Source organism: Gymnoscopelus braueri, assembly GCF_963280865.1.
Source record: "Gymnoscopelus braueri genome assembly, chromosome: 20".
Classification (NCBI taxonomy): domain Eukaryota; kingdom Metazoa; phylum Chordata; class Actinopteri; order Myctophiformes; family Myctophidae; genus Gymnoscopelus; species Gymnoscopelus braueri.
The window spans coordinates 4,588,205-4,601,948 of record NC_137622.1 but is presented as its reverse complement, the minus strand read 5'-3'; the positions used below and the strand labels follow the sequence as shown (position 1 = coordinate 4,601,948).

General features: G+C 49.2%; 1 protein-coding gene across 2 annotated transcripts in view; it reads right to left on the bottom strand.

The window, feature by feature from the left end:
* The window catches only part of pcdh18b (protocadherin 18b), a 413,724-nt gene extending 401,350 nt beyond the window's left edge, over positions 1-12,374 (bottom strand). For both annotated transcript variants that reach the window (XR_013932205.1, XM_080415335.1), the window contains exons 1-6: positions 11,638-12,374; positions 9,314-10,983; positions 8,434-9,004; positions 7,620-7,708; positions 6,101-6,279; positions 719-1,194 (exon numbers count right to left, since the gene is read on the bottom strand). Coding sequence is in view for 1 of the 2 variants with exons in the window: in XM_080415335.1 (XP_080271461.1) it covers positions 719-1,194; positions 6,101-6,279; positions 7,620-7,708; positions 8,434-9,004; positions 9,314-10,983; positions 11,638-11,952 (3,300 nt within the window). In the remaining variant the exon portion in view is untranslated. The remainder of the gene's footprint in view (positions 1-718; positions 1,195-6,100; positions 6,280-7,619; positions 7,709-8,433; positions 9,005-9,313; positions 10,984-11,637) is intronic.
* Between the last annotated feature and the right edge of the window lie 1,370 nt (positions 12,375-13,744).

Below are 13,744 nucleotides of genomic sequence, written 5' to 3'. Positions count from 1 at the left end.
TTTGTTACAGTCAGTCCATTTTCATACCTGCGCTTTTGTACTTATACTCATGTAAACATTCTGAATGCTGGACTTACTTGTAGTATTTCTACATCGTGGTATTGCTACAACCAGTGGTGGAAAGTAACTAAGTACGTTTACTTAAGTACTGTACTTAAGTAAAATGTTGAGGTATTTGTACTTTACTTGAGCATTTCCAATTTCCAATACTTTTACTTCTACTCCACTACATCTCGGATCCAAATATTGTACTTTCACTTCACATTTTTTTTGGGAAAACTTTAGATACTAGTTACTTTGTAGATTTTGATTATTATTACAAAACATACATTACCCACTGGACACATACATTACCCACTTCAGTCCTATACACATTTCGGCCGTTTGAAAATAGCCAATCTACAAGCTCACAATGCGTCGCGTACGCATTGTGATCTTGTAGATCTGCTATTTTCAAAATATTTGTATACATTTGAAAACTTGAAATGGGACATTCTGCACAATGAGTACTGTTACTGTTGGTACTTTAATTACATTTTGATGACAATACTTTTGTACTTTTACTCAAGTACATATTGAATTTGTACTTTTACTTGTGTATTTCTATATTGCAGTACTGATAAATGTACTTCAGTAAAACATTTGAGTACTTTTTTCCACCACTGGCTACGACATAAGTCCTCCCCCCAAAAAAAGTCCTTTTTGCAAGCACACTGACCTGAACGTAGGCGTCCAGGGACTGGGGTAGGAGGCGCTGGAACACGCTGCTCATCTCCGACAGCAGCGACGTCGTCCCGCACAGGTCCTCCTCGCCGCCGGCCCCCCTCCTCCGGTCCCCCTCCTCCTCGTCCCCCCCCTCGTCCCCCTCGTCCCCGCCACCGCCGTCGTTTCCGTCGCCGTTTCCGGGGTCCTTGCCGAACGTGGAGAAGCTCTGGTGGTTGTTGCGGGCGGAGCTGCTGAGGAGGAGGAGGCCCCCTCCCCCGCCGACGTCCGTGCAGGGCTGCGGGGTCTTCTCCTGCAACGCGGTGGCATCGCCCCCGCCGCCTCCCCCGGCCAGGCGGGAGGACTCCTCGCCCGGGATGTAGAGGTTACTGCGGTAGTCCGAGGACGAGGAGGCCGGCGAGGCCAGCGGAGGCATCCAGCACTGGTCCGAGTGGCCCAGGACGCGACACTCCTCTGTGCACAGTCGCATGGCTGCAGAGAGACGGGAGACAGAGAGACGGGGTCGTTAGGCAGGTATAGGCAGTGGTTCTCAAAAAAAAATTGTCAGGGACCCTCACGTTATCGTGTGTTTGGCCGCGGACCACCGTCTGAAAATATTTTTGTGGCAGGGACATTTTTCACCTTTTTTTATTTATTTTTAAGTATAGCTGACAAGAGAGGTTTTGTGTAGAGGGGAAAAAAGAGCAGACCAAGTATTAAGGGTTTAAGTGGTTAAATGAATCCAACATATTAATAGTTCAGTTAATGTGTAAACATCAAAACACAAAGATTTTAGTGCTGTCACACAAGTCTACGAAGCTATCGCTGAAATCTATGAAAAAGTTTAACCAGCAACACTATTCTATACATATATATATATATATTTGTTTTATGTAGTGGGGGCCCTGCTTCATCTCTGTCTCAGCTAGTGAGAGGGGCTCGGGGACCGCCAGGGGTCTTTGAGGTTGGGTTCCACCAAATAAGGGACAGTTTTTCCACTTGGGCCCTATTTGCAAAATGATTAAAAAAAATAGCCGATCTACACAGCTTTTTTTTTGTTATAGGACACACACAAAATAGGGACACAACACAGTCACTGTGAAAACACGTTTTTTTTTCATGATTTTAAAGAATGTTTTACATTATCTTTTTTTCGTGTCATAATATCATTAAAGTCTTAAGTGTTTTGACATTTATTTGGGCAGCCCACTTGCAGTGACCACGTGGTCCAGGAACCGCTGCTTTTTAATCATTAGGCAAATACGTCGCGTTAAATCTTTCATTTTTCCCGCCTTCATCGACGGGGCGCCGTGTGTGTGTGTTACTATACTTGTGAGGACCAAATGTCCCCACACAAGTACAGTAGAATTTGAGAAATGGACGTTGCGAGGACAATTTGTCTGGTCCTCACACGACATATGGTTAAAAAGTTTAGGGGTTGGAATTAGGAGTTACACCTGATTAATAAGTAGTTGCGTTGCCATTGTCACACACCAAAAAATAGACGATCTATAAGCTCACAAAGTGTTGCAGCACGACGCGTTGTGAGTTTGTAGATCTGCTATTTTTCGGCTTAGGCTTACGGTTAGAAATGGCAGATTGTATTAAAAATAATATTCATAAAATCACTGTCCAAAAATGTTGATGTCCTCTCAAGTATAGTAATACAAACATGTGTGTCTGTGTGTGTGTATGTGCGGGCGTTGCGCAACGTGGTTTTATCAGCGCACACCCAAACGTGCTTTTCATCTGCCCTAAGATGTATTATAAATGTCCCTTTCATGTTAATGAGGGGATAATGAGGTCCCTCTATAGCGGCGGGCGATACGTGCGCGGCAGCCGCTCCCTTTTTTCATTTTTTTTTTAACGAAGGCTTTAAGTTGGCATATTTGATTTGTCTAATTTATTCTTCAGAGATTTTTCTATTTGAAGATTTAATATTGAATGGGAGGCGAGTTGAAAGGGAAGGGGGGGGGAACAGCACAAGGGCTTTTAAGAGGAGGAGCGGCTTTTTGAATGGCTAATATGCATTGATCTGCCTGGATGAATTGTCCCCTCCATGCTAAATACATTTGCAGGTAGCGAGGGCACTCTGTTTCTCTCTCTCTCTCTCTCTGTCTCGCCCTCTCCCCTGAAGAGTAGTGCCTTTCAGACTAATTAGGGCAGATTTCCAGCATGTGCCCGGAGACAGCAGAGCATTGCACCCACCAGAGAGAGTCAGTCAAATATTACCTTGATGGAAAAAGACAGGAATAACCAACAGGCATTCACTTTTCTCATCTCTTTCTCTCTCTCTCTCGCCAATCTCGCCCGCACACTGAGAATGAATTAGAAATCACATGACCTTATTGTTCTCCCTGCATGGCGTTGATTTAATCATTTAGCCCCCGTTATGCTGTATAAATGCGTTGGCCGACGGTTTGTGTTTTGGGATCCGGATCCGGAGGAACCGGGTACAACACTGAATCGGTTCCATCACATTTGGGGGAAAAGACGAATTTCAAGCACCACCATAACTCTGAGAGTGTACAAATGGAACCAAATGGACCCGAAAGGGTCCATTTGGTTCCATTTGTACTCTCTCAGAGTTACAGAACTGTAAGGGTCCTTTTGGTACCCCACTGAGTAACCTAGAGCGTCTATACCGCACTTTGAGGACCAGCGAGGTGTATATAGGAATCATTAAAGGGAATCGATAAGAAAGAAAGTTCCTATCAGACAAATATTTGGCGGCCCCCCTGTAGTAACTGTAAGGACCCCCCCCCCCCCCCCCCGTAGGGTTCCCCGGACCCCCTGTTAACTCTTTGACTGCCAATGATGAGATTTCTCGTCCTGTTTTGCTACGGTGCAGGCAGCCAATGACGAGATCTTTTTTTTGTTTCAGTGGTTTTCCACTAGATGGCGCTGTTCGCTCGCCTATATGGGTCATACCGTTTGGCTCCCAGTGAAGGAGAGAAGCGGCGGGTCACGTGATCGCACAAAAAAAAAACTGTTCTCTTCCTTGTTATTGGATTTGTGAGAATGGCTACATTCAACTGCCCATAACTATGGAACGGATTATCATGGTCGGATACGTCTTTTAAAGCGATCGGGGGATCAATCATACTGGAGATGAATATTCTATGATTATTCAAAGGTTAGAGAAACCACTCAAAAATCGCTGGCAGTGGCGTGGCAAATTTATGTTTTATATCTGGCAGTCAAAGAGTTAAAGACCCATGATTTGAACCGAGGCAAGAGCTCCCCCCCCCCCCCTCTCTGGCCCTACCTCTTTGATCATTTGTCTTAATACAGAAACGGTACAAAGGGGGGTGCATTTTTCTCTTCCTTTAGCCGTGAGACACGTTTGGGAAGGGCTCTACAGTCCGTCGAGGAACAAAAGCCGACGGATCGGGAAAAACGCAGAGTCGGCAAACGCTGTCAACGTGGGGAGCTGATAATAATAATCAAGTAAAGAACAGATACTCAAAGTCAAACAATGTACTCAAGTACGGTACTCAAGTAAATGTACTTTGTTACTGTCCACCACTGCATGCGAGAGGGCATGTCTTACCCTCTCAAAACCAGGAGGGGGAAATCTCAAGCATGTTCCAGTTCCATCCTCACCACATGCACGTGTCTACTCTCTCTCTCTCTCTCTCTCTCTCGACCGCATGGACCGCATGGACCCCTGCTCCCGCCATAACGACAGGCCACTGAATAAACTCCTGCCGCGCTGAGAGGCCAGTGGAGGAAGAAGCACTCCGATTTATTTTACTGAAGTAAAGTAAAAGTACCTCAACATCTTTTACTCTAAGTAAATGAACTTAGCGAATGGGTGGTTGGGTTGTGGGGTACGGTGGCATGGTACACATGCAGAAGGAGAAAGGTGAGAGGGCTGGAGGTGTAATTATATGTTCTGTAAGGGTTTAATCACTATGCCCTGGTCTCCCGTGGCAACCCGTGGCAATTAGGTGGCACCCTGTTCTCAGACGCATGCATGCCGCGACTTCCTGTTTGGGTGGCGGCTAAAAGTGACGGTTTGGTTGGAGGAGAGGAGAGGAGGCTGGGGGTGGAGGGCTGGGGGGGGGGTGACTAACAAGCAGAGCTGTGGTGCGCGCCAGGGAGGGTTGAAGCGTTAGCGATGAGATTGTCTGCTGAGTCTGGGCCGACCTTAATTGGGAGATAGCTCAATCGCCATGTTGAATGATGGCTGTGGGAAGATGGCAAGGGGAGAGGAGAGGAGAGGACAGGAGAGGAGAGAACCACTGAGTGATAAAGGAGGTGCAGCAGTGTGCAACCGGTGTAATGATGGCTGCGGCTGGTGGTGGAAGGCATCTGTGTGTGTGTGTGTGTGTGTGTGTGGTCTCCGGGTGTGGCGAGACAGAACAAGCCTGCAGTCTATTATTCTGTGAAATCCTTGCACTTCCTATAAGCACTGCAACATTTGTCTTGGGATGCAGGCTCGGTACACTCGTTTCCTCCATTTTGTGCCAGGCAAAGCCAACTGACACTGAAACGAGCATTTTAATCCGTTTCGGTTTTGAATCCATATCGCAATAGGAAAGTGGGCCGCTGAAAAGAGGGGGGCATGATATCACACTGTATCTGCAATGATATAGAAGTATAAGGCAAATAAAAAGTGGGAGGCTGTGAACCTAACTTGAATTTGAACCACATTATGCCCTATACACTTAATAAGCTAATTTGCTCATTTTGAAACTCATTTTCTGAAACGTTCAGATTATTTTTGAAAGCGAAATTGAAATTGTTTTTCCTATGACACATGGTCCAAAATAGGGACGCCAGGTTGATGATAGCGGTTGAAGCAGCCCATCACTTCTGTGTCTAATCGGCGATTCCCTGTGACGTCATTTGGCCATCCCCCTGTGACCCGCCGGAGCGCAACAAACACTCCATATAACGAGAGCTCTGCTGTCGGATGCGGTCTCTACGGTCGGGAGGTGACGCGAGAGAAACATGATGAAATGCTCGAGGGATGGATGGTGGTGTGTGTGTGCGCGTGGGGGGGGGGGGTGTATTAGGTCAGTGGTCCCCAGATGATTAGCTTAATGTGCAACATTGTTTTCTCACTCAAGAGTAAACAAACCAACATGCAGTATACGTGTATAAAGGGTGTCTGCACATTTCTAAAGTTACAATTTAAGTATTTTTAAGGCCTTTTTAATACCAAATTGTCCCAATTGTCAAATATTACGTAAGACGAGAGGCAAACATTGCGTTGCGAGGCGTTGTGAGCTTGTAAATCGGCTATTTTCACAATATGTATCTGTGGAACCGAGTCAAACTAAATGTGATGGGAAGGGGGGGTAATATGATTAGTTGTTTTTTTTTGGGGGGGGGGGGTTCGCGGCTCTGAAAGGTTTGGGAACCCTTGGGGATAGATGGGGGAGTGTACCTGCGTGCCCTCTGTGGTGGTGGTGGCCGTCGAGCGGGTAGAGCTCGGTGAAGCCCTCCCCCAGCAGCAGCCGGTCCATGGGCGACTCCCTGCCCGGGTCGTAGTCGCTGTCCCCGGCCTCGCTGTCGCCGCGGCCGCTGTCCTTCAGGCTAAACTTATCCATCTCATTCAAGGCATATCTGTGGAGAGAGAGAGAGAGAGAGAGGAGAGAGAGGGAGAGATACAGATGGATTGAGAAAGAGACGGACAGAAAAAGAGAGAGACAGAGAGATTCGGGTTAAATCTCCAAAATGTGATTGGTCGATCATCGGGCATTAATATCATCAAACGGTCGAGGACTTATGCTGTGCTGTCGATGGAGGGGAGGGGGGGTAATAAGACGCGGCGCGGCGAGAAGCGGAAGAGAAGCGGAAGAGGTTTTGCATGAAATTATGCAAATGAGCAGAGAAATGTAAAGTTATTAAGCTGAGGGTGTTTGACTCTGCACCTCGAGGCGGCAGAACGTGTGAGCTTTCAAAGAACACATGGGGGGGGGCGAACCCCTCGAAATGCGGTGTGTGTGTGTGTGTGTGTGTGTCTTGTATTACTACATTTGTTAGGACCAAATGCCCCCACAAGTATAGTCAAATTTGAGAAATAGACATTGTGGGGACAGTTATCCTGGTCCTCACAAGACAAATTGTTGTTTTAATGTTAGAGTCAGGCTTGCACTTGAAAGAAATGTTCAGGTTAGGATTAGACATTTAGAGGTTAGGTTTAGGGTGTTGGAGTTATGCCTGATGAACACCTAATTGCAGGCTGGTGTCTTGCATAATAAAATAGCCGATCTACAAGCTATTTTCGGTATTAGGGTTAAAAACGGTTATAAAGAAATACATTGAAAATGACATTCATAAAATCACTGTCTTAAAACACTGATGTCTTCACAAGTATAGTAGCCTCGCTCTCCTGGCTGTTGTTTAGTTTTGCTAAAAAATAAAAGCCTGGACCAGCGCGTCGGTGTACCCGGTATAGGAAGTGTTTCATTTCCCCAACCAACCAGAGTGCAGATCGGTGAACCAATGGGATCAGGCGCATTCTCTCCGCGCTGATTTTAAACCCGCCCCTCTATACACGAAAGCAGGAAGGCTAGTGCAGCCTACAAGTATAGTAAAGTAATGTGTGTGTGTGTGTGTGTGTGTGTGTGTGTGTGTGTGTGTGTGTGTGTGTGTGTGTGTGTGTGTGTGTGTGTGTGTGTGTGTGTGTGTGTGTGTGTGTGCGCGTGCGCGCGTGCGAACCACATTTTTTTCCTTTGGAACCCCAATCTACACTGTAAGATTCTCAGTGTGAGAGGGCACAAATGGGACCAAATGGACTCGTAAGGGTCCATTTGTACCCTCTCAGAGTTACAGACCCGTAAGGGCCCGTTCGGGGTCCCCAGACCCAAAGTTGAGAACAACTGTCCTCAAAAGTATAGTAATACCAACGTATGTGTGTGTGTGCATGCGTGTGTGTGTGTTTGCTTGAGCGTGTTGTTTACCTGTAGCTCCTAGTATATTTGTTGCCTCTGAAGCTTGGCCTGGGCTGGTACTGGCCCTGATGAAGCATGGATAATAGCTGTGAGACTTGCTACAATCCACAAAGAAAGACAAAAGGAAGACAAAAGAAAAGAACGACAAAAACAGAAAACAAAACAAAAAAAAGGGAAAACAAAAAGGAAAGGAAAAGAAAGGAAGGAAAAAAATGGAAGAGGGGAAAATGAATTGTGATGGAGGCAAGACAAGGCAAAGCCACACGACAATGTGGGGGTGCATGGTGCTTTTTTTTTGTGGGGGTGGGGGTGGGGGTGGGTTGGGGATGGGGGGATTGGGTGGGGGTCGGGGGAGGGAGGGGGTGAGGGGAGGGCACTGCTGAATTATGAGGTCAACAAAAATATGGCACAAAGGGCTGAAGGTAACGGAATAATGGAGGGCGAGGGATACAATTCAGAACAGTGCTGCTGAATAATATTACGCATGACGTCATACAAGTAACATCAGAATCTGCTCCCTGGCATAGCGAAGCAAGTGATTCACACATTGTATACTATTTACTATAGATCCATAAGTGTGCATACAATCATGCTTAATTTATGGTAAGTGTTATGATAATGTAGTGGTGGTTAAGTGATGGTGTAGTGCACCAGAAAGAATCAATATACAAGCTCACAGTGTGTTGAGAGCTATATTTGCTGAGTGACACTGTCACACACCAAAGTATAACAGGCTTTAAATTACTTCCACTTAACGTCAACGCGTCTACGCATGCGGGAATCTGGCCAGTAAACACCATAAGTGAAAGATTCGGTCTCTTACCTCCACGGGGGGCGTGGCGTGGGCCAGCTCCAGCGCGAAGTTCTCCGCCACGTGATTGGAGGAGATGGTGACCAGGCTGTTGAGCGACTGGCGGCTGTGGTGGCTCTGCCGGCTGCCCATGGTGCCGCCCCGCTCCGGTAGCGCGGGCGAGGGCGAGGCGGAGGGCGAGCAGCGGCCGGGGTGGTGGGCGCGCACGGGCAGCGCGCCGTTGACGGTGGGCACCAGCGTGATGTCGCCCTTGTGGATCTGCCGCGCGGGCTTCTTGGGGTGGTTCTGGTAGCTGCTCTCGGCCACACGGCAGTTGTAGTTGTGGCGCGGGTCCCTCTTCTTCTCACGGCCGCAGCGCGCCGTGGCGAACATGACCATGACGACCAGCAGCAGGGCGCAGACGGCGCCCAGCGAGATGATGACGATGAGCGAGAGGTCCAGCGGCGGCTGGCCGGAGCCGCCGGTCGGGTGCAAGGGGGGGAGGACGTCCATGTTCTCCTGCAGCGAGAGCCGCAGGACGGCCGATGTGGAGAGACGCGAGGAGCCCCGGTCCTGCACCTCCACCCGGATCTCCAGCACGTCCCTGGGAGCAGAGGGAGCAGTAGTTTAATAATGGAACTTAGTCGATTTAATTGATTTGGGAAAAATAATATCAAAAATTGATGATTTTATATATATATATATATATATATATATATATGTGTGTGTGTGTGTGTGTGTGTGTGTGTGTGTGTGTGTGTGTGTGTGTGTGTGTGTGTGTGTGTGTGTGTGTGTGTGTGTGTGTGTGTGTGTGTGTATTATAATTTTTTTCCTTCAATATATAACAAAAACTCATCAGAAAAGGCATCGATGGAATAATCGCTAAGTAAACAATCGATTGTTGCCGCCCTACCTGGGAACCTGCTCCAAGCTGCCATTGGTCCGCAGCTCGCAGCGTCGTGCATCCATCGCGAACAGCCCGTCCTCGTTGCCCCCCGCGATGGCGCAGCTGAGCTCGCCGTTGGCCCCGGCGTCGCGGTCGGTGGCCCGGATGGCCGCGACCAGCTGGCCGGGCGAGGCGTACCTCCAGACCGGAAGCTCTGCGGTGTGGTTGCGCAGGGACGGCGAGTGGATGACCGGCGCGTTGTCGTTCTCGTCCAGCACCGTCAGCAGGACGCTGGTGTTGACCGACAGCGACGGGTTGCCGCCGTCACGGCCCTGGACGGTGAAGGCGACGCGGCTGATGTCCTCGTGGTCGAAGCTGCGCAGGGCGTAGATGGCGCCGTTGGATGGGTCGATGGTGACGTAGGTGGAGATGGGGCTCCCCTGGACCAGGGTGTCCACGATGGTGTAGGTGACCTGGCCGTTGGTGCCCAGGTCCGGGTCCGACGCCACCACCGTCATCAGGTAGGCGCCGGGCGAGTTGTTCTCCGAGCGGAAGACCTCGTAGCGGTCCTTCTCGAAACGCGGCGGATTGTCGTTCTCGTCCAGCACCTGGACGGTGAAGTGTTTGATGGTGGACAGGCTGGGGGAGCCCCTGTCCTCGGCAATGACCGTCAGGCTATACTCGGACCTCTTCTCGCGGTCCAGGGACACGTTGGTGAGGATCATGTAGTTCTTCTCGTAGGTCTTCTGGAGCCGGAAGTGGCCGTGGCCGTGCAGCCGGCACACCACCTCGCCGTTGAGCCCGGCGTCGCTGTCGTCCACGCGCACCAACGCTATGAAGGTGTCGACGGGCGCGCCCTCCGAGATGTAGGCCACCTCCTCCTTGCCCGGGGTCATCAGGTTGATGTTGATCTCGGGCTTGTTGTCGTTCACGTCCGCCACCTTCACCACGATCTTGCAGAGTCCGGGGATGGAGTTAGGCCCCTGGTCCTGTGCCTGAACGTCCAGCTCGTAGCTGGAGGTGGTCTCATAGTCCACCCTCTTTATAAGAGTAATGTGGCCGCTTTCTGGGTTGATCTTAAACGTTTCCAAAATCTTCGGCGAGACGTGGCTGCTGAAGGAGTAGACAATTTTCCCATTCGTGCCCTCGTCCGGATCGGTGGCGTTCAGGTCGATAATCAGAGTCCCGAGTGGCGAGTTCTCCAGCAAATTGATCACGTATGCCTGCTCGTCAAAGCTCGGGCTGTTGTCGTTGGAGTCAGAGACGCTGATCTTGAGCAGCGTGGAGCCCGACTTAGGGGGCACGCCGTTGTCCGAGGCGGTCAGCTGCAGCTGGTAGCCGGACTGCACCTCGCGGTCCAGCTCGCGCATCACCACCAGCTCGGCGTACTTGGCGCCGTCGGTGCGTGTCCTCACTTCGATCCGGAAGAAGTTGTTGGGTGTCAGCGCATATGCGTGCAGGGCGTTATCCCCGACGTCGGGGTCCGCGGCGGCGTCCAGCGGCACGCGCGTGCCCACCGCCGCGCTCTCCGAGATCTCCACGGGGACGATGGCGCGCGCGAAGCGCGGCGCGTTGTCGTTGATGTCCAGCACCTCCACCTCGACGTGGAACAGCTGCAGGCTCTCGGTGGGCAGCGTCACCACGTCAAACTCCACCGAGCAGTTGAGGTTCTTCTCGCAGAGCCGCTCGCGGTCGATCTTTGATTGATTGAATATTGTTTTGTTAGACATAAATACGAGTAGCTACAGTCATTCAGTCTAAAAAGGATTTATACAAAAAAAGTATTTCAGATTTTACGGGGGGGGTGGGGGGTTCCCAGATGACAGAGTGACAATTTAAGGACTTCAAAACAAAACCCGACTCTAATAACTGGCCAAATTGTCAAATAATATAAGAAAGTGGCAACAATGGAAAAATTGCTGATCTACAAGCTCACAAGGCCTTGCAAAGCGAGGCGTTGTGAGCTTGTAGAGCGGCTATTTTCATCTATCTGTAGAACCGAATCCAACTATAAATCGAATTGAAAGTGGCAACAAAAAAGAAAATCGCCGATCTGCAAGCGAGAGCTTGCCGATCAGGATCAGCTATGTCCATCTATCCGTAGAACCGAGTCAAACTAAATGCATCAACTCCTAAAATTCCAAGTGCTTAAATGATTGTTTTTGGGGGAAAAGGTTGAGGGAAAGGGTTGTGAGCTTGTAGATCAGCTATTTCCATCAATCTGTAGAACCGAGTCAAACAAACTAAATTGAATTGAAAGTGGCAACAAACAAAAACAAAAAAAAGCCGATCTACAAGCTCACAACGCAGGGAACCACCGGCCGCATAGAGAAAGGAGAATATTTTTTTACCTTGGTGCCGACGGTGATCTCGCCGTCCTCCTCGCGCACCAGGAGGAACGGCGTGTCGCCGCGCTGCATGGCGCGGAACCGAAAGGCCGGCGAGCCGGGCAGCTTGGCCAGGACGCCCGCCACGTCCTCCTTGAGCCGCGCAATCACCGTGCCCACCCTCTGCTCCTCGTACACGCTGTATTTCAGGGTCTTGCCGGCGGCGCCGTGCAAATTGACGGCCAGCAGGAACAGCAGCAGCGCGATGGAAAGTACATTCCCTTTGGTGGTGATGATGGTGTGGTGGTGGTTCGATTTCTGATGGTGATGATCCCCCATCTTCAGCCCCTCAGATGCTTCCCCACAGAGGACACACAACAGCAAAAAGGAAAATGGGGAAGGGGGGGGGGGGAATAAATAAAATCGCTTGATCACAAGTCTGGCATCTTTAAACAATCCCGTTTTTCAGTCACTTGTTCCCAAGAAAAAGTGCCACCAGAAGCCGTGGTGGGGTTGCAGATCATGGAAAACCCCGCAGTTTTAATGCAGAGTATGCTCGATCCCCATCTCCCACAACAAACAAAAAAAAGTCCTCCTTATTCGGGGTTCCAGTATTTCCACGTACAGAAGACCCTCTTAATAAACTCGGGTCGCGGTGGTGGTGGTGATGTCGTCGTCGTTGGAAAAGGAGCTGTTGCTGTTTATATTATAGATCCACATGCGTCCGGACCCGTCGCCCCTTCTTGACTGAGTGTGTGTGAGTGAATGAGTGAGAGTGTGCCTGAAAAGGCGCAGCGCTCTGTCTGGTGGTGTGTGCGCGCGCGCGTGTTGCGTGTGTGTGTTCCGTGTGTGAGAGTGTCTGCGCCCGTGCGCGCTGGTCTCTCTCTGTCGCGCCCCCCTTTTTGCCCCCCCCCCCCAAACTGCGTCTCTTTTTCCTCGACTCACACAAAAACATTCCCCACCTCTCCTCCTCCTCTCTCTCTCTCTCTCTCCTCCAGTGGTGGAAAAAGTACTCACTTTTATTTTACTTGAGTAAAAGTATCAATGCTGCAATGTAAGAGTAGGCCTACTCTGTTACAAGTAGAAGTCTGGAATTCAAAATGTATAGGCTACTTTACTTGAGTAGAAGTACAAAAGTATTGACATCAAAATGTACTTAAAGGACCAAAAGTAAAAGTACTCATTATGCAGAAAGTCGCATTTCACATGTTCAAATACAAATCTTTTGAAAACAGCAGATCTACAAGCTCACAATGTGTCGTGATGCGACACATTGTGAGCTTGTACTGTAGATAGGCTATTTTCAAATGGCCGAATGGCTGAAGTGGTTAATGCATGTTTTGTTATAATAATCAAAATCTACAAATAGCTATACCATCTAAAGTTTTCAAATAATTACAAAGTGCAATATTTGCCCCTGAGATTTGCAGTAGAAGTAAAAGTATAGAAATTTGGAAATACTCCAGTAAAGTAAAAAATCCTTAAATGTACACTTAAGCGCAGCACTTGAGTAAATGTACTGAGTTACTTTACACCACTGCCCCCTTTAAATCAAGTGAAAGCCCCCTTCCCTCTCCATCGGTGTCCAGTGGCAGCACAGAGGGACTATTGATGGAGGCACAGGGGACCGTTCCTCCTCCCCGTCTCTCCTCCTTTTCTCAGGGAAAAGACCCCGGTATTAAAAGTGTGCCACAACAATGGGGGCCAGAGGGAGGAATTATATTCTGGGGGAGCTCAACTTTAAAACATGGACATAAGATTGACCTGGAGCCAGCCGCCAGCGCAGCCCCGCCATTGTTGTGAAGCGATTCACAGCGTGTGCCAACATAGGCTCTCTATATGCACAGCAGCCATATTGTAGAAGATTGTGGGCCTCTTCCTTACTTCCTTCACAGGCCTTAGCAATGAAACTATTTAACACTATAACACAGGCCTTAGCAATGCAACTAATGAAGGCTCTGTTCCATTCTGGTCAAACAAAATCAGGGTGCCGATATTGTGCATGTTGACTCACTGGCAACACTCTCTGGGTCTCAAAGTGTGGTCCAGGGACCCTCGTAGTTCCTTGAGGGGGTTCCAAATGGCCCCTTACGGGTGTGTAACTCTGAGAGTGTAACAAATGGAACCAAAT